Source organism: Meriones unguiculatus, chromosome 12, assembly GCF_030254825.1.
Source record: "Meriones unguiculatus strain TT.TT164.6M chromosome 12, Bangor_MerUng_6.1, whole genome shotgun sequence".
Lineage (NCBI taxonomy): Eukaryota > Metazoa > Chordata > Mammalia > Rodentia > Muridae > Meriones > Meriones unguiculatus.
Window position 1 is genome coordinate 28,869,870 of NC_083360.1, and position 20,460 is coordinate 28,890,329.

Here is a 20,460-nt window from a genome sequence, read left to right on the forward strand (position 1 = left end):
GCCCCACTCCACCTGAGGAGCCCTCACTAAACAGCAGGCAAGAAAGACACACCCTACTCAAGACCACCATCCTGTGGCACTGCTGCCTGGCCAGGCTCTCAGCTGACCTGGGCTCCCTGCCTTTTCCCTGAGAACCCTAGGTCTCCCTCAGAGTGAGGCAGGCTGCCATCTCCTCAAGGAAGTCCACATGATTTTCTATCCATCCTGCAAGGATCACAATGTAGACCCCTCTCAGGGACACCAATAGGTGGCCCTAGTCAGAGCAATCACTCAGTTGTCCCTGTTCCTCAGTGAACCATCTTCCTGCCAGCAGATTGTCAGGGCTGTCACATATTTCTTACAAGTCCACAGCACCTGGTCCCTCTCAGGTACTTAGTGACAAGGAACAGAGGTAGCCAGGTAGAATGGAATCCCCCAAAGACCATTTCCCGGGAAGGCACGGCTCTTCCCAGTACCCACGTGACAGGGCTAAGATGCCCTGGGGATGCAGACGAACACAGCACACCTGGTGACCACCTGGCCTGTGACCAGCCTGCAGGCGCTGCACACAATGCCCCCTTTAAAATTTTTATTTATTACAATTTATTCACTTTGTATCCCTGCTGTATCCCCCTTCCTCATCCCCTCCCAATTCCTCCCTCTCTCCCTCTTTTCCTCCCACAGTCCATTGATAGGGGAGGTTCTCCTTCCCTTCCATCTGACCCTAGCCTATCAGATCTCATCAGGACTGGCTGCATTGTCTTCCTCTGTGGTCTGGTAAGGCTGTTCCCCTCTCGGAGGGTGGGGGGGGTGATCAAAGAGCCAGACACTGAGTTCATTCCAGAAACAGCCCCTGTTCCCCTTACTAGGGCACCTACTTGGAGACTGAGCTGCCATGGTCTACATCTGTGCAGGGGTTGGAGGTTATCTCCATGAATAGTCCTTGGCTAGAGTATCAGTCTCAGAAAAGACTCCTGTGCCCAGAGTTTTTGGTTCTGTTCTCTCCTTGTGGAGCTCCTGTCCCCTCCAGGTCTATCTCCCCCTTCTTTCATAAGGTTCCCTGCACTCTGCCCAAAGTTTGGCTATGAGTCTCAGCATCTGCTTTGATACCCTCCTGGGTAGAGTCTTTCAGAGGCCCTCTGTGGTAGACTCCTGTCCTGTTCCGTTTTCTCCATCTTCTGATGTCTATCCCATTTGCCTTTCTGAATGAGGATTGATCATCTTACCCAGGGTTCTCCTTCTTGCTTAGCTTCTTTAGGTATACAGATTTTAGCATGTTTATCCTATATTATATGTCTAATATCTACTTATAAGTGAGTACATACCGTGTATGTCTTTCTGGGATACCTCACTCAGGACGATCTTTTCTAGTTCCCACCATTTGCCTGCAAATTTCATGATTTCCTTGTTTTTAATTGCTGAGTAGTATTTCATTGTGTAAATGTACCACAATTTCTATATCCATTCCTCTGTTGAGGGACATCTGGGTTGTTTCCAGATTCTGGCTATTACAAATAAAGCTGCTATGAACACGGTTGAGCAAATGTCCTTGTTGTATACTTGAGCATATTTTGGATATATGCCTACAAATGCCCCATTTTAAAGAAATCCCAGTTTCTGTGCCAAGCTCGAGGTGCTCCAACGGTTTACTTGAATGCCAAGGAATGCCTTTCAAGTACAATGTTGTCAACGGAAAGCACACTTTTTAAGAAGTGGAAAATCTTCACCCTTTTTTTGCCCAGAGGTAGGAGTCTGAACACACATCTGTTTATGAAAGTTCCACTCTAGTTTAAGATAGCAAATCTCACAAGAATTCTTTGGGTCACTTTTATAGCCACAGAAACAGTCAGCTGGATTCAACTGGTAGGCTACTGGCACACTATGATTGTGGTTTCCAGAGGGCAGGGGATGTGTGTAGGGCAGAGAGTGATGGTGTGACAGTGTGTGTAGCACAAACCATGTGCACATGTGTGTGGTCTGGGTTATGTGGTGACGTGGGCATGGGGAGGTTCAAGTAGGCGTTTGTGTATGGGGTATATGAACGGGGGCTGAGGAGGTTAGGGGAGTGTGTATGAGTGTAACTGAATACAGGACAGTGACATGGGCCCTATCTGTATGACACGAGGCATGTGGTGTGGGGAGAATGTTATAAGCATGTGTGGATGACACAGGGCAGTGACTTGGGGCATGTAGTGTGGGTATTGTTAGTATTTTGGCAGCCTGCTTATGAGTTGCCTAGCAACTGATGATGTCATCTTGTGTCCCTGGCCAGTACTGGAAGGATGGTGGGGAATGACACATGACAGTGCTATGGGAGATGTTTGTAACATGGGGCATGCGGTGTGAGTGTGGTGTCGGAAGGGTGTAGAGGGTGTGGGCAGGTCTCCTGCTGCAAATTCCAGCAAATTCCTTCCCTGGAGGCCTCCTCCAGCACCCCCAGCCCAGGCCCACCTGGAGCAATTCCTCATTCTGAGGCTCCCCCCTCAGCCTTGTCAAAGGAGGACTCCCCAGCACCAATGGCCCAGCCTCATCATGAAAAGTACTATGGGCACCTTGAGGGTTTGGCTCAAAGTGTCCCCTGGAAAGATCCTCACTATTAGAATGTCTGATTGAAAGTGAGCCATGCATCTGACTCTGCTCTAGATTCCTAGAGGGTCATGACAGTCTTCAGCCCAGAAACGATCCCCAGTCTAAAAGCAGGCATTCAGCTCTGGAGCTCTGGCATCCTCTGCTGGTGGCCCATGGTCAGGGCAGGCAGGAGGCAACAGTTTAGTGTCTTCCAAGGAGGCCAAACATATAGGGAGGTCACTACAGTTCTGGCCTCTGCTTTGCTGGAGCAGCTGCTCAGGCTGCCCCACAGTGTGTCCATGGCAAATCGCAGCCGAGTCTTTGCCACACCTATGTGCTGGGGCTCCTATGATGTCTGACTTGGTGACTGTGAGATACGTCCCAGGAGACACTGGACCCATTCTCTAAAATCAGGAGCTGCTGAGATGGGGCCAGAAACAAGCTCTCTGTGATGTTCCAAAGTTACTCTAACAGTTCTGATCTGTAAATCGGGAGGAGCAGCCAACAGAGGCCTGGGGTCACTGGTCATAAGTTACAATGTACCACCAGCACAAGTACCTGCCAGGCTGCACACTGAACCCTCGATAGAGGGGATGGCAGCCCTGTGATTTCTGAGCCCTGATCATTCTCCTTAAGCTCAGGATGCTAGGTACTGGTACTTGCAGCCACCTCCATGCTGTCTGCTGCTGGTCTGCAGACTCAGGATGCCTCAGCCTTCCCAGGCCCTGCCCTAGCCATCTGGTGATGGGAAGACAGGAGAGTATCTATTGGGAAGCCTGTAGCCCTGGTCAGGATTCTCTCTCTGGAGGTGGCTACTTTCAGCGGCTACCTGAGAGTTGCTCAAGGTGACTTTAAAAGCCCAAACACACACAGAACTGAGGCAGGTAAACATACATAACATAGCATAGGCCAAAATGCTTGGGGACCGCTATTTTGGCCTCCTTGACAGTCATTAGTTATCTTGTTGGATGAGAGGGGCCTAAGTGCACTAGGCCAGGTGTCCTGGAGCTGGGTGGGGCCTGTATGCACTGACCCAGGGGAAGGCAGAAGTCCACCTGGGCTGCTCAGCCGGGTGCTTGAGGGCTAGGCATGAAAACTAGACTAGGAAATGATAGAGAGGACAGTGAGTCCTACCCTGCTGGATGCCACGCAGCTGCTGCCAACCTGGGTCTCCAAGACAGATGTTCAGAAACACCGAGACCCCTGAGGAGCTGGCTTCATCACTGTTCTTCCATGAGGAACACTATAAACCTCAGACCATCCAGGTGCCCTACTGACCAGAGGGCCTCATCTTGGGTAAGCTGAGGCCCTTCCAGGCTCCATCCAGCCCAAGGTCTTCAACCCCGTCTAAGTACTCAGTGTACACTGCTACAAGAGAACCCTGATTCCGAACGGCACTAGGATTAAAGCATCTTGTTGACCAGACCATCGCATGCTCCGCTATTACTTTGCTATTACTGCCTTGGGGACTCTAAGCAAATATCATGGAAGATTCCACAATGGATAACTAAGGCCAATGGCCAAGAGACCCTACAGAAGGAAGGTCCTCCATAATTGGGCACCGTCCAAGCCTGAGGTCTCTCCAGGAAGCAAGGGGCAGCCTTAGTCTGACCTGAGAGCTAGGACAGTCACACTCTGAGACGCTGACCCACGGAGCTCTAAGGCAAGGTGGACCTCTGGGAGCTGAGACCATGCAGGTCACGGCTGCTGTTTAAAGAAGTTCAGTGTTGGTACCTACCATATCCAAGCCAGGACCTGAACATCCCTGCACTCCTGAGTGAGTGTGGCACTGGTAGCCCTCTCCAGCCTGTGGTTTGGGAGCAATCACAGGGAGGTAGGATGTAGGAGCCCCAGGGAGGTAGCAATTGCCTGATGAGGCCAGGGACACTCACCCATTATCCAGGCCATTCTGCCCCAGCTTCTTCCCCATGTCACCAACCATTACCCCTGGCATGGGAAGCAGGGTCTTCGGGTCCCGAATCTGCAAAAAGCCCCAAGGAATAACGGCTGGTTAGTCTTTCAGCAGACAAGAAGCCATGCCCAGACAAGCCGAGCACTGACAGGGGTGACTGAACAGCTCTGGGTCATACTGGGTCCCATGGAATGATATTTCTAGGGCTAGAAATAGGGGCTCCGCAGCTATAAGGAGCACAGGCCTCAACACAAGATCACTTGGATCCCTGGGTGTGCCATAAATCCAATGGTTAAGAGTCCTTACAAAAGGGGGACAGAGTCACAGAGAGGCAGCATGGACACGGCTGCCAGTGAAGGAAGCCAGGAGCTGGAGCAGCCTGGTGGGAGCTTCCTGGGTGAAGCACACTGCTTCCTGACTCCAGCTTTAGAGGCCAGCACCTCTCCCGTCTTAGTCCTAGCTATGATGCATCACTACCTCAGTTAAGGGGCAGGGTGGGCACCCACACTGTTTCGGGATGTGGAGAGATCCTGTTCACATCTCAGACAGGGGACCCGCAGTGGGATTCCAGTGCCGTGATAAAATGGCTGTGCACTAAGATAAGTGCTGTGAGAAGGAACAGCCAGATGAAGCATGGCATGGCCAAGCCCATCTTCCCCAGTAGGTGTTCACTAAGCGTTGTATGGCATTTATGGCAGGCTACAGACTCCTGACCCAGGGGTGCTGTGAAGAGCCAGGTTTCATTCCACCTGAAGCAGGACTGACAAGCTTAAAGCAGGGGCCCCACGGTCTCCCTTCCCCTCATGGGGATGGGGCCAATGTCTAGAAACGCTGTTGTTCTGGGTCACAGGCTCTGTTGACGCACAGTATGAGGCGGAGACATCTGGGGGCTGACAGTACAGACCAGGGTACAGCATGGGCTTAGCGTGTGGGAGACCTTGGGTCCAAACCCCAGAACCAAGGGAAGAAAACCGGGAGAGAGGGAGGGTGGGTTGGCTGAATCTAGGCATTTGGGACTTAGAGCTATTTGTCTTTTATTTTATTTTGTGCATCTGGTTTTATTGAACTTCGATATATATAATATTAAGGCTAAAGCTCAACCGTAAGGCATCTTGTAATTTCCTATAACCTTTCAGTAAAGCTCAGTAAAGATTTAGATGTAAACTTCTTTTAAACTTTATGAACCAAATGCCATAAAAGCCAGATAGTTGGAGAGATAGTGGAGATGACCATGAAGTGCCAAGGTTTGGATCCTGGTCCCCGAAGGTAAATGGTTTGGGCCTCAGCCCACAGTGCTGTGCGGTGGTTGGACACAGTGGCTAGAAATCCGGCCATTGAGAATGTGTCCTTTAAGAGACTACTGAGACCCTGGCCAACTCCTGTTTCTTCTCATTCTGCCCGCAGACAGCTTACTCAGCGACATACTACTGCCAGGGCACCTGGGCTGCCACAAGCTGGCAGCAGCACCAGGGCCTGGAGACCGTGGAATGACACTTCAGACACTGTGCTAGAAGAAATCTTTCCTCCTTTGAGGTTATTTTCTTAGGGGTTTTGTCACAGCAGCAGAAAGCTAACACAGGAGGAGCAACCAATAGGGCAAAAACAGTTGGCAGTTTTCAAATAATCAAACAAAAAAACCCGTAAGCGGGGCCTGGCAGGATGGCTCAGTAGTTCTTGCAGAGAATGAAGGTTTGGTTCCGGGCACCCACATCAGGGCACTCACAACCAGCTGTACTTCCCGTTCTAGGATGCTGACGCCCTCTTCTGGACTCCACAGAGAATGCATGTATGTGGTGCACAGACATATATTCAAGTACTCTGTACACAGACACATAAAATAAATATGACTAGTGGCAGTTTCCAGTTCATCTGAAAAGAATTCCAGAGCAAAAAAGAAAAACTAGCTAAGACCATGCTAAGCTCATAAATATTAATGCCCAAATTCACCTGTCCACTGCCCAGGATGTGTCCAAGACTGCCAACCCTCAGGGTAGCACGGGCTGTGCCGTGCTTACGGGCGCTCAGTTGGAGAGCGTTGGTAAGGCGTCACTGAGGTTCCCTGAGCACGGGCATTCTGCTGGAGGGGGATGGTGAGGTGCTGTGGAGGTTCTCTTGCAGCCGTTCTTGATTTTGATTTTTGAGACAGAATCTACTACCCAGGCCTTTTTTGCTTCAAACTCACAATCCTGCCTCAGCCTGCTGGGTGCTTTTAGCATCGCTCACAGGGACTCCAGCAGCACCGAATCCCTGTGAGGTGCGCTGCAGGAGGCCAAATGTCAGCATGGACGTCTCCCACAACAGTCTGCCTGATGACACCGTGCATGCGGCTACAGGAGACCGTCTACCCGAGCTGGACCCAACCAGGTCTTACCTGCACCACGAAGGAATGCAGCCCATGGCACTCGCCATCTGGCATGTACAGCTGAGCAAACACCACCGCATGAGTTGCCGTCTTGCCCATGTTGCCCACCCAAAATTTTGCAGCCTCGAAATCCGGGGAATGTAAGATGAATTCCTGTGAAGGGGAGATCGGCGGCCTTATAATAACAGCTGAGCCTGGAGAATGGATTTCCCTCCAAGCAGGCTGACTCCTCTGCTCCGAGCCTCTGAGCCAACGGTAAAAATGGACCGAACATTGTATTTCCTGTGTGGGCCAAGCTGACTTTATTTTGGTTCCAGGGTCACCTTACAGAGGAGATGGAAAATAAAGCCCGGCCTCTCACACAGTGAACTGCTGGCTGGCATTCACCCATAAAAGCTGACACTGGCCACACTGCCAATAAAGGTCTCTTTTACTTCTTGCCACAGGCCCTTCTGAGGGCTAATGTGTGGTGTCTGCTTTCCTTCTGCTGTTTTGAATGTGTGGGCCCCCACTGACAGCATCATCCCCTGGAAAGGAACTTTGGGAATGAACATGTGAGGCATAGACTAGGCAGGGATGTCTGTGGTAGCTTCTGGCTCTGCTGAGTCTGCCCCACAGCCTAAGGTATGCCTCCGGGGAACTGTCCTCTGTTACCAGGCAGCACAGGCTTCCTACCAAGTCCCGTAGAAGCCATAGACACTGGAGCATGGTGAGAGCAGACAGGGCCAAGTTATCAGAAAGACCAAGAGGCAGGCAAGAAACTATGGGGGCCTATGTGCTGCAGGTATGACAGCCTGCATGGTGGTCCCTCTCTCATGTGTCCCTGCCCTGGCTATGCATGGTACTAACCAATCCATTTCCACCATACAGCAGCCCAGGCCAGAGTCCATGTTGACCATGTGGATGAATGGAGAGTGAGCAAGCGCTGAACGCTGAGCTTCATTTTTTGCATGCAGACCCTCTCTATCACACCCCAGCTAATGGGAGGGGTGAGGCTCCCAACAGCCCATGAAGGAAGGTGGCAGCAAAACAGTCTTAGGTAAGTGGAGAAAGGGGGCTTCCACACCCCATTCGGCACTGACCATCACAGACATTAATAGGAATGGTCCCCATAGACTCATGGCCCACAGGGAGTGGCACTATTAGGAGTTACGGTCTTGCTGGAGGAAGTTGTGTCACTTTGTGGGGGGGGGGACTTTGAGGGAAGTCTTATATACTCAAGCTACACCCAGTGTGGCTCACAGTCTCTTCTGCTGCCTGTGGATAAAGATGTAGAACTCTCAGTTCTTTCTCCAGCACCATGTCTGCCTGCACACTGCCATGGTAATAGACTAAACCTCTGAAACTGTAAGCTGGCCTCAATTAAATGCTTTATAAGAGCTGCCTTGGCCATGGTGTTTCTTCATAGCAACAAAACCCTAAAAGAGAAGTATGGTACCAGGAGTGGGGTATTTCTAAGACAGACTTGACCGTGGTTCTGTTTGGAGGAATATGAAACCCTTTGGGACTTTGGATTAGAAAAGCAGTTTAACACTTAAAGTGGGGCTTAATGGGTCATCCTAGTGGGAACATGGAGAGCAGTGTTGCTGAGGGTGACTTGAACTGTGGGAGTCTGGCTCAAGAGTTTCAGAGAAGAACTTTAGTATATGGCCTAAAGACTGCTCTTGTGGTATTTTGGCTAAGAATGTGTCTCTTCACACTCTTAGAAGAAACTAAGAGTGCCTCCCTATAGCGGGCAGCGTCCACACCGAGCAGTGCCCAGTTGATGCCCCCACCACTGGCAGCCACACAGTTGTCACAGGATACCAGAAATGTGGCAAGGAGCAGAGGATCTAGGCAGCAGTGGGCAGAGCAGGCCCACCAAAAGGCCTATGGGCATATAGGCAAGGCAGGCCCTGGGGTTGGGGTTGGGGAGAATTATCCTCCTTTGGGATTCCTCGTGAAGCATGAGTATCTGACCTTCTAAAGGTCCCCATACTCATTTGCTCCACATGGAAGGTAAAGGCTTCATGCTTCTGCACAAGGCATGCCCTCAGTAGCCTCTGACCGTGGCCTCTAATGAGAGTGTGTAAGGGGACAATATTCTTGATTACTTATTGTTTACAATATTTTACGTGCTCCACTCGGGGCCCAGGGGAATAGAGAACCCACCTGCGTGGCTGGATCATAGTGAGCTGTCGTTCGCATGGCCTTGGTGTTACTCCCATGACTTAGCTCGGTAAGAGCAAAACAGCCAAATATCTAAAATCAAAGCACAAAACAACTCCAGGTGAGAGGTGCCTTCCTGTGTATACTCCTATCCTCAAAGGACTAAAGCGAAAAGCCCAGACACACCTCTCCCGGCTTATGTAACCAGATTATATGACTGAGTCATCCTGCTACAATGGATACCATCCCCACCTGCTGTCAGCAACCTATGTTGAGAATAGGTGCCTAGAACAGGCACAGTAGGCCTCAGGGCATTCAGTCAGAAAGGAAAGCAGTCCACAGCCACACAGGGTGGACAAGGAAAAACACCAGCCTGAGAGCACTCAGATGAGGAGGGCCTGGCCCCCCGGCCTTTCCTGTGGCCTGCCCTGTCCACAGCTAAGTATGGCTATGGCACTAGGCTCACAGCTCACCATGGCTGACTTACCTCCATGTTATAGATCTTCTCAAGGTACTTGAGATGCTGCTCAGAACCAGAACTGAAAACTGAGGATCCAAAAATCTGAAATGTAACATAGATCAGGGATAGGGGTGGGTGCTACAGCTCCTGGCTCCAGGCAGGCACACCTCACATCTACCCCATGCACTCTTCCCCCTACTGGACTGTACGTTCTGAATAAATATATTTCATCCAAGAATGCATGGGTGCAAATTTGCACCAAAAGCTGAAAATCTGATCGCATCACTGAATCTTAAATGCTGCATATTTTAGGAGCCATGTGGCTGTGGTTTGTGTCTGATGTATGTGGCCCTGTGTGGACATGGGTTCCCTGCTCTCTGCCACACACTCACCAAGATGTGGAGGACATATTTGTTGGCCAGGGACCAGTCATACATGCCCAGGCAGCTAATCAATGCTAGAATCTTCAGGGGGTTCTTTAGCAGGTCCTCAACGTTGAAGAAGCCATACTCAATGACCCGCTTGCAGCGAAGAAAATTCAGTTCCCTTTGCTTCTCGAGAGGCAGATCAGCCCCATGTGAGCGGGCAAAGAGAGGGTCATTCTCCAAAGCTGAGAAGATGGTTTTCTGTAAACACAGAGCACAGAGTGCCAACTTAACGGTCAAAGGTGGGGTTTCCCGGGCTCCTACGCATTTGGTTTCTGTCAGGGCTATGGCTGTCTAAGATCTAGTTTGACCTAGAAACCTCCAGATGAAAACACCCATCCCAGCTGAGAGGGAATTTCAGAATCTTTTCCATTCCTTCCTCTGGCATCCTGGGGCCCATCTTGGAGTAAGAGGAGACAGACGTACACTGTTCCAAGACCTACCCTTCCTACAGAGGCATCAGGGTCAACTGGGCTTCAGAACTTCAAAGCCACTTCTGTCAGGGATCAAAGACACACCAGGCTCCATGTGAACCTACCTTGAAGTGGAGCACATCCTGGCCATCCCAGAAGAGCAGCAGCTCCTTGGAGCTGAAGGAGGCTCTTGCTCGGTAGGCACTAAGGGGGCCCTTGGGGGTGTCTGGCCATAAAGCACCGTCTCTTCCTTCTGCCGCGGATCCCATGGTATTGTCACCTGCACAAGAGAACCAAACCTGCTACACGATGCCACTGGCAACAGCCATGTCAGAATAGGAGTAAAGCCAGGGGCTCCAAAGTAACAGCAGCAGGGATGGCAAGGCATCAGCATGGAGGCACTAGTGGAGGGTGAGGCAGCACTCCTCTCCTGGACCGCACCCCTCACCAGGCAGTAAGGACACATGACAGAGCCGAGCCATCTGCAGACACAGTGGGAAGGAGGGCCAAGGCTGTGACAGACCTGGTGGTTTGTGGGCAGTCCAGCCTGGGGCTCACTCTTTTACTACAGCTGCCTGCTTGGAAACACTGTGGTCTTTGGTGAGCAGGAAATTCAGGTTCCTCCTGGATCACTAGGCCCAGAGGCACGGAACTGGCCCCTCAGGAATCTGGCTACTCACAACACATGGTGTCCTGCTCTCCTGGACACAGGCCACTGGGCACAGAAGCTGTGACTCTAGGTTCCTGTACTGGAACACTCAGGCATCCCACCCACAGAACAGGTAAGTCCTTTTCACTAAAGGGCTGTTCTGGAATCCTCAAGATAAACTGGGTCCTCTTCCAGGGATCTGATTCATTATGGCATAGAGGCAAAGGGCCTAGGCTCTGGCCAACAAGAATCTGAACGCCAAACCCAAGCAAGGAGACCCGAAGACCTTTGGAATCCACTGACGTAACTGCTGAAATAGTCTAGGGCTAAACTCTGCGTTGTAGTCACAGTGCTGGCGGTTGTTTGGTTTTTTTTGCTTTTACATTTATTTATGTGCATCGGTGCTTTGCCTGCATATGTCTATGTGAGAATGTCAGATCCTTTAGAGTAACTAGAGTACAGTAGTTACAGTAGAGTAACTACAGTCCTTTACAGTAACTAATCCTTTAGAGTAACTAGAGTAATTACAAAGAGTTGTGAGCTACCATGTGGGTGCTGGACATTGAACCTGGTTCTCTGGAGAGCAGCCAGTGCTTTTAACCACTGACCCATCCAGCCCTGGCGATGTTTTTCCTACGCATCAGGGAAAGCAGGTAGGAAAGCACATAGCATAGCTGACTGTGTGCTCTCTGCAGAGCAAGTCCTTCAAGACCCTCCTCAACTCTGAGCCAGGCAGGCTGTCCCCACAGAAACGTGAGCCACTAAATCCAAGGCCAGAGGAAGGTGGAAGGTGAGAGCAAGGGCCAAAAGCAGAGGCAAGGGAAGGGATCCAGGAACTATGTCCTTGTAGAGGCTTATGGGACTGAAAAACTTCTATCATCTGCTCCCCCAAAAAAAGAAAAAGTCCAGATGCTGATGACGAGACAGAGGGGGACACTAGGACCCGTTACAAAGCAGAGGCACTACAGGAATACACAGACGCTCACGGAGGCAGTAAGGGAAAAGGACCATGGAGAAAACTACCAGTTACCCACATATGCTACAATGGAAAAGGACATAAGGTTAAAAAAGAATGTACAGGTTAAAACACGGAAGCCAGCGCCAGAGTGATGGCCCAGGGTTTAAAAGTGCTTACTGTTCTCATTCGGTTTCTAGCACCCACGTATTGGTTTACAACTGTCTCCAGTTCCAGGGGATCTAAAACTTCTTCTCACCTCCTTGGGCTTCTGCACACATGTGGTACATAAACATACATGCAAGCATACAGATACATACATACACACACACACTTGATATTTAAACAAACAATGAAGCTAGCAACTAAGGATAGAGACACAGATGCCTGCTACTGGGTTTGAGACAGTCATACGACTTGTGAGTGGTCAGAAGGCTCTGAGAGCAAGGCCAGAGACAGTGACTAGCTTTCACAAGCTCTTTCCCCCCTCAGGAACACAGTGCTAGGCACTTCTGCTTGCTACATATTCTTGCTTCTAACACATTGCCTCTAATGCAGACAATTATAACTGACTACACTGCAAGTAGGAACGGTTTCTAACAATCCTACCCAGTTTACGAAAAACCATCCTGTATACCAGTGGTTCTCAACCCGTGGGTCACCAACCCTTTGAGGGTCAAACAACCCTTTCAGCACCAGACCACCAGAAAACAGACATCTACATTACAATTCATAACAGCAGCAAAATTACAGTTATGAATTAATTTTATGGCTGAGGGTCACCACAACATGAGGAACTGTATTAGAGAGTCAAAGCATTAGGAAGGCTGCAAACCACCACTGTAGACAGATAGCCAAGATTTTGGCAGCTGTGAGAGGAGAAACTAATTTAATTAATAGCACTGGGAACACCTTCAAGGTCAAAATGAGCTACCTGATGTAATCAGCCTTCTGGCAAAAGCAGCCAGGAGCTAATGGATGGCAGATGGGGTCAACAACTAACAAAATCGTCGTCAGCGATGAGCAGTGAAGGCTATGTATGTACGGGGCTGGAGAGATGGCTCAGTGGTTAAGATCACTGGCTGCTCTAGGTTTGGTTCCCCGTATCCACACAGCAGCTTACAACTCCAGTTCCAGAGGACGTGACACCATCCCCCGGCCTCTGTAGGCACTATACCCACACAGTCATATACATACATACAGGTAAACACACATACAAAATAAACATATATATATTATATATATATATTCATATCTTCTATACCAGGCATGGGCTGTACACCCATAATCATTTCTGAGGCAGAGGCAGGAGGATCAGGCACCAAAGGCCAGCCTTGGTGACCTAGTGAGACCAAGACCAGTCTGAGCTACAGGAGACCCTGACCAAAAAAAAAGCAACCCTTGTCCATGTTGTCATTCACTTCTTGATTAGCATGCCACAATAATTCACTGAGAAGAAACAGTCTTTTTAACAACTGTGGGTAGCTCTGTGAAAAGGCAAGGTTCTCACACACACCAAAATTATCTCCCCCTGGCACAGATGTATAGGTACAAGCTAGACGTATCAAACTATTAGAAGAGGATGGAGAAGCCAATCTCTGTTAACTTGTATTTACAAAATCTTCGTGGATAAGGTGTGTGATGGCTAATCTTGGTTGTCTGCTTGAATGTACCTACAGTCAACTAAAACAGAAGCCTGTGGTCATTCCTCTGAAAGATTATCTTGTTCAGATCATCTGAAGCAGAAAAAACCCCTTTTGGTGGCACACCTCACACACTAAGATAGTAGAACGTAAAAGAACACTTTGCTTTTGACCTGCTTGCTCTTGAGTTCACCAGCAAGTCCATCTATTCTGTAGCTGACGCATTCCTCTCAGTATCAGAACCAGTGTTTTCAGGATTAAAACGTAGACTGAAGACCAGGCACTCCCCCAGGGCTACAGCCCCAAACTGGGACTAATGAGACATCCAGTGTCATGGACAGAGCAACTATTGGATTCTCGCCTTTCAAGAGTGAGACAGCCGTCGTTATACTACTTAGGCCACAGCCTGTAAGCCAACCTAGCAAATCACACACACATACAAACACACACACCACACACACATATAATGTATACATGTATGTATTCATTCTATCAGTTCTTTTCCCTGACTGATTCAGGCCATCACAGATATCAAGAGAAAGTGGATTTCTTCCTCATTAAAAACTTCTGTGGCAAAGGAGCAAAGTGCTTTGGTTTTGATATCAGATCCTCACCGGCTCCCGAAGGTCCTATGCCACCCGAGGTCACCAACCCAACCACAACATGGTACAGTTGTTACAAACACAGCCCAGAGAGCCAAGCTGCCTTGACTCCGATCTCAGTAATACGGTTTCCCAGTCCGGTGAACTTACCGAGTGGCTTTGCCATGCTGTTTCTCAGAAGCAATGATGACTGTGTGCAGTGTCTGCCACGAGGGTTCCCGGGACTCAAATCAGGCCCTCATGATGCTTCCTGAGGTAAATGGCAGCTACCTTCCTTACCATTGTTCCAACACAACTTTCCTCCAGTCTTCTCCTCTACTTAAAATAAAATAAAGTAAAAAATTATGAGGCTGTAGTTTTGCTCTGAACATCCCCAACAGACCAGACCAATCAATACAGACACTAACACTGCACATCACATTATCAGACTGAAACTTTCCGAGATTGTTAACACCTGGCCTTAAGGTAAGGCTTTCCTCTCGGCTTCAGTCTTACAACAAAGTAGCAGATACCTCGACCTTCATTCACCAGTCTGTTCCTCTCTGTTTCCTCTTCCTAGTCTCCACTTTAAAAAAAAAAATCAGTGTTATGCTGGGAATAACGGTCCTGACTATTGCCAAGACTGAGTCAGGAGGATCGAGTTCAAAACCAGCCTGGGCAACTGAGATCCTTATGGAGAATTAAGGCATCAGGTGTAGATCAGTGGTAAAGCACTTCCTAAGAATTCATAAGGTCCAGAGTTCAAAGCACTTGAGGAGAAGTATAAAAATAGTATCCTGCCCGGGCCCAGTAGGGTACAGTCCAAGGACAAACATGCAATCTACAGCTAACTTTGTCAAAGTCCGCCCTGGAATACCTCTAGAGTCTGCATTCAGCTAGAGAGTATGACCTGGGGCAGAGTGCAAACTCCAGCAGTCGCCCTAGCCTGTGCTTCCGCAAAACCTGTCCTGCCTGGAACCTCCCGGGCCCTGCATGTCCTTACCTCCCGGATCCAGCTTGAGGTCCGGGGCCCAGGTCGCGCCAGCGTCCGGAACACACTTTTGATCAGGTGTACCTTGTTGTCTGAGGGCAGGGCGGACTTGTGGTGCCCGCCCGGTCCCCACCCCGAAACGTGACGTCATCTTTCCCCGGGCTCCAGTAGCAGCTGGCTGAAGCCTTGCGTCATCATTCCGAGCCGCGAGGGAAATGCGAACACGTCCCACGTCCGAGGGTGGAGATGATCTGAGACAAGGTTCTGAGCTCCGATGCTATTCCGGGTTTAGAGTTAAAGGATTTCGTCCCGGTTGCCTTCGGCCTGGTCAGAGCCCTCGGGCCTATTCAGAAACCACCTTCGGCCCAGGGCAGAGCAGTCCTGTTTTGGTCCAGGCCTTTGGCACTCCCGGGAGAGGGGGACCGCGGCTCCTTTAAGGTGCACTTTACCCAGAATTGATTCTATTTTTCCCGGGAGGCCTCCTTGCCAGGAACTCGTAGAATAGTGCTCTGATTGGCAGATTCGCTAAGTCACTGCGGAACTTCTCAGCATTCCTGGCTGGGAGTTTCTGAGGGAGCAACTGCTGGCCGGCTTTCATCATTGTGTTCCAGCCGCGGGATCGCAGCATTAACCAGCTCACAACTCCAGCCTCACTGTACTCGCTTTTCTTTTTCTGCCTCACAGGTCCTCTCTTCTGTCTCTTGGTATCTGCTGTACACCAGGATCTTGCCCCAGGGTCTGCTGGGGGCAGGGTGGAGATCGAAGCATATATGAAATTCAGGTCTCACATTCATGAAATTTACAGAGACAGAACCAAATGAGACTTGGTTTGTGTACCAGAGGAAGCCCGGTTTCCTTTGAAAGGGACTAAATGATAAATAGTGCAATCAGGAGAAGAGAAAGATACTGTATTCCGTTTCAGAGACAGGTTTAGGGCGTTGGGACCAGACACAAGTGGACTCTGCCGCTGTCGGCTGAGGCTGGGAGCTTCCTGCCTAATGCATAACTACTTTGTACTCAGCAATGTCGCCATTCTGGCCCTGACTCAGAACAGACTTGCAGTTAACAGGTGTCAGTGGTGGTGGAGAGGACTAATTCCTGAAAGAGGTCCTCCAACCTTCAGGAGCATTCCGGGTACGTTTGTGCCTGCACACACACACAAACATTACACACACACAATAACAATATTTAAAGTAGAACGTTTGATATTTAAATAATATTAAAGCAAACATTTAGATATTTGATGCTCAAATAAATTTTAGTATTTAAATATTAGAGGGCAGCCTAGAGAATGGAATTGTTCCCACCATTAAAACAGAGAGAGAGAGAAGAGAGAGAGAGAGAAGTGAGAGAGGAAGAAATGTAATCAGGTAAACCAACAACAAATACATCTTTTCCGCCTACTGCACAGTTGTCTCAGTGTCTCCTATCACCAAGCAGGGACCTCCCATGAGCCACAAAGGACTCTAGGACTCATAGTGCTGCAAGTTATTGGTGCCCTTTCTAGAGGAAGGGGGCTGGAAACAAACAAAATGGGTGTAAGAAGACACAGCACAACAGGGGGAGAAATGTCTGGGAGGTGTCTCATTGGTGTGGGGAGCCCTGCCTGGAGAGGGACAGTCTAGCCGACTCTTAATGGGAGAGAATGTCTGGAACTGTACAAACCAGAGGAAAGACCTTACGGCTGGGGTGGCTCTGGCTTGTTTGAAGAACCAAAGACCATGTGGCAGGACTCAGTAGGTGGAGAGAGAAAGCCTGGAGTGGGGTTGAGAGGGGAGATGGACTGTGTGGTACTGGGGGAAAAGCCATGGGCCTAGTAAACAGACACCCGCTTCAGTGGGATTGTTTCCCATAAGAAACCTGCGTGATCTTCTGTCAGGACACCAGCTCACATCAATTGGATGACTCTTCTTCTTCCCCAGGCTGTGACTTCTGGGTTTCAAACTTTGCTCTAAACCTAAGCCTACAGGTTTCTTAGGTCTCTTTTATGCTTTTGTGACAAGCTGCAGTGAAATAGGACCTAAAAAATGATGTGACAAAACACCTATACTCCCAGAAGTCAGGAGGCAGAGGCCAGAGGATCACTAGTTTAAGGCCGGCCTGCCTCTGTAGAAATGCAATTTGCCTAGCAGGAATGAAGGTATGCTATTTTCATTCATGCGCTATACATGAGTGCAAGTAGACATGGAAGCCAGAGTCAACATCCAAATCCTGGGAGCTAATACTGGTGTTTTTGACCTGTTAGATATTGGTGTTGGAATCTGAACTTCAGTCTTCATGATTGAGCAGCAAATGTTCTTTGTTGTTTTTTTTTTTTTTTTTTTTTCTTTTTTTCAAGAAATTTTCTCTGTGTAGTCCTGGCTGTCCTGTGACTCACTCTGTAGACCAGGCTGGCCTAGAACATGGAGATCTGCCTACCTCTATTTTCCAAGTGCTGAGATTAAAGGTGTGTGCAACCACTGCCCAGCAGAGCAGAACGTGTTCTTAACAGCTAAGATGTTTCACCATCCCCTAGGAGCGAACATATTCTAAAGAGACATTTGTGCCCTCATGTTTGGCTATCAGACCATAGAAAAGATGGTCCCAAGCTGAGCCTTTAAGCCTAGCATTCAGGAGACAGAGGCAGGCAGATCTCTTGAGTTTGAGGCCAGCATGGTCCATGGAGTGAGTTCAAGCCAGTTGGAGCTACATAGGGAGATCCTGTCTCGAAGAGAAAAAAAAAAAGTGTGAACTAGGGATTATAGATGTATCACTGCTGCATGTCACAGGGGGGTATGAAAGAGATCTAAGAAACCTGTAGGCTTAGGTTTGGAGCAAAGTTTGGATCGCAGAAGCCACCATCTGGGGAAGAGGAAGAGCCATGCAATTGATGTGGGCTGGTTTCCTGGCAGAAGATCAGGCAGGTTTCTTGTGGGAAACTATCCCACTGGAACAGGTGTCTGCTTACTCTGCCCACGGCTCTTACCCCCAGCACCGTGCTTTGGTGTGTTGTGAAGAGTATTATAATCATTTTCCCAAGCCCTGATTTAAGCATCCACCAATCTTGGTCTCCTGATTTGTTTTGGTAGAGGTGGTAGGACAGCTAGGCCCTGGTAACATCACCCTGTTATGGCTACCAGGGTCCAGGAAACTTTGGTAACAGAAGGATACTGACTTAAAAACAGACAAACAAACCCACCCCCACATGACAAATGACCGCTTTATATTCTAATAGTAACTAAAACGAGGAGTGGTGGCCAGCTTTATACCAGCAGCCCCAAGCCAAGTTTTTCTTGTAAACATTCATTCTCTGTCGAAAACTTTGCCCTTTACTTTTGGCAACACCAACAAATATGTGCACTAGCGTGTTTTCCCCACTGTGAAGGCTTTGGTGATCTGGGGAACTATTTTGTTGGTTCCTGGGCCCTTTATATGGACAGTCAGGTCTTCTGGAGTCTGACTTTTGGAAAAAGGCACAAACCATTTCTCTTCAAATCACTTGTCACTGAGTTTTCTCATTCAGCTAGCTTCTCTGTGACTCTGCATCTCCTACCCCACACCTTGTTTTCCAGGCTCATGGATACAGACTTCTCGCTCAGCCTCTTCTGCCAGCTGGTGGTCAGCCTCCTCTGCCAGCTGGTGGCCTCTCAGGGACAAGGTCGTACCCTCAGTCCCCACGACCATCTGCAGCTAACATTGGTCACCACAGATTTTTGACTGCTGCAGCACTGCCAAACACCTTTGAATGAGTTAGCGTTACCATTCAGCAGGCTGAGGTCCTTTGCTCTAACTGGATAGAGAGCACGAGGAGGCAAAAGGAAGCTCTTCAAGGGCTGTCCGGTTTTGATGGCTTAGCTTACGCTAACCATGAGTTCATGGCAGCACACAGCATAAACAGCAGCAAGTTGCGCCCTCTAGTGTTACATCTTAAGGTTATGGGACTCTTAGCCCTACAGTGACAAATAATATAGCTTTTATATAGGTCTAGAGTGTGAGGATTCCACAGCCTTATAAGGCACTAGTGTTACAGCTCCTGGGTGTATGGTGTCTGGGTCCCCTGGCTCTCAAGTCCTGACAGATCTCTGGGATTCTTCAGGCAGCCTGTAGCCCTTCTCTGGCTCTTCACAGCCTTCTGTCCTTCGGCCTCAGCTCTTTGCACACCCTCTCTTTATTCCCACTGTCCTGGTTTCCGTTCTGGCTGCCCTCTGCTACCACCCACTGCCAGCCCCTGCCACCCCTCTACTGCTTCCACAGCTCCACTCTGCCACTCCTGCAGTCCCCCTGCTGCTACTCTGCTGTCATTGCTGCCACTCCACTGTCACCTTCAGGAGCTGCAAATTGCTTCAGCAGCAAGCAGCTGTGATTGTTGTGTAGCTGCTTCAAAGTGTCCACGGATTAGCCTGGCTCCCTAAGTGTCTCAGTGAAACCCAGGAGCAGCAACAGGTGAAACTTTTGCCCAAATAGGTGTTGCCAACAGGTTGGGAGGTGAGGTTGAGGGGTGAGGGTTTGGCTCTTTGGAACACAGAGCAGAGGCATGCTGTCATATGTGGGCTGATTAAACACACACACACACACACACACACACACACACACACCTTTCACCTTAAAAAGGAATAAGAGTTAGCTTAGTCTGGAGTCAGATATGAGTGACTATGGTTTAAATACCATGTCCATCCACGGTGACAGGTTCATGATGTTTTTCACAGTAACAGAATCCATAAAGTATTTTAAAAATACACTGGTGGGTACCATCATGTAGGTGGTTAGAACAATGTGGGGGATCGCTGTTACATGTTTAGCCTTTGTGTTGGTAGAAGCAAAATAGTTCGTACATTACAAAATAATTTAACAATTACTTTTTGGGGGACCTCAGATAGCAAAGTAAGCTATAGCTCTGCTATAGGTTTCTTATGTTTTCTTACCACAGCCTTATCTTTCGGGTTGGTGGGAGGCAATGTTCTGCCAACTTAATATATTCCAGAGATTTTGCTTTTAGTCAAAGGATTTGGGGTCACACACAGAGGTAGGCAATGCATGGCTACGAACGGGCTAAACAATCGCCCAAGGTAAGGCTGGCTCTGGGTCTGCACTCCCACTCTTCACAACCATGACGCTCTAGTCAGCCAGCCTTGTAGAAACCTCCACGTAAATGTGGCTTTCTGCGGGGAGCATAGGTTACGTCTTATTTGCTCAAGTAACCACACCGTCTCCATCCTTCTCTCCGTGTTATTAACTTTGCTGTGGGAGAAGCAGAATACATGGGGCCAAATTTCACTTTGGGGGCTTGAGATGGATGAAGAGCTCTTGGAAATTCTTATTCCCACGCCAGAAAGCAAGTCAGAGAGCAAGTGGAGAAAAGGATGAGCGTTCAACCCGGCAGGCTCCCTGAAGGTGC

General features: G+C 49.2%; 1 protein-coding gene across 5 annotated transcripts in view; it reads right to left on the bottom strand.

Annotated features, from left to right (window-relative positions):
- The window catches only part of Acox3 (acyl-CoA oxidase 3, pristanoyl), a 32,956-nt gene extending 17,704 nt beyond the window's left edge, over positions 1-15,252 (bottom strand). Inside the window, exons 1-8 of one of the 5 annotated variants that reach the window (XM_021654905.2) lie at positions 15,099-15,252; positions 14,267-14,431; positions 10,393-10,547; positions 9,822-10,055; positions 9,457-9,531; positions 8,973-9,062; positions 6,831-6,974; positions 4,440-4,528 (exon numbers count right to left, since the gene is read on the bottom strand). In XM_021654905.2, the coding sequence (XP_021510580.1) occupies positions 4,440-4,528; positions 6,831-6,974; positions 8,973-9,062; positions 9,457-9,531; positions 9,822-10,055; positions 10,393-10,547; positions 14,267-14,282 (803 nt within the window). In that variant the 5' untranslated portion in view covers positions 14,283-14,431; positions 15,099-15,252. Of the gene's footprint in view, positions 1-4,439; positions 4,529-6,830; positions 6,975-8,972; positions 9,063-9,456; positions 9,532-9,821; positions 10,056-10,392; positions 10,548-14,266; positions 14,435-14,628; positions 14,781-15,098 lie in introns of those variants that run through there. The other 4 variants (XM_021654906.2, XM_021654908.2, XM_021654907.2 and 1 more) reach the window with 4 other exon arrangements.
- Positions 15,253-20,460: the final 5,208 nt, after the last annotated feature.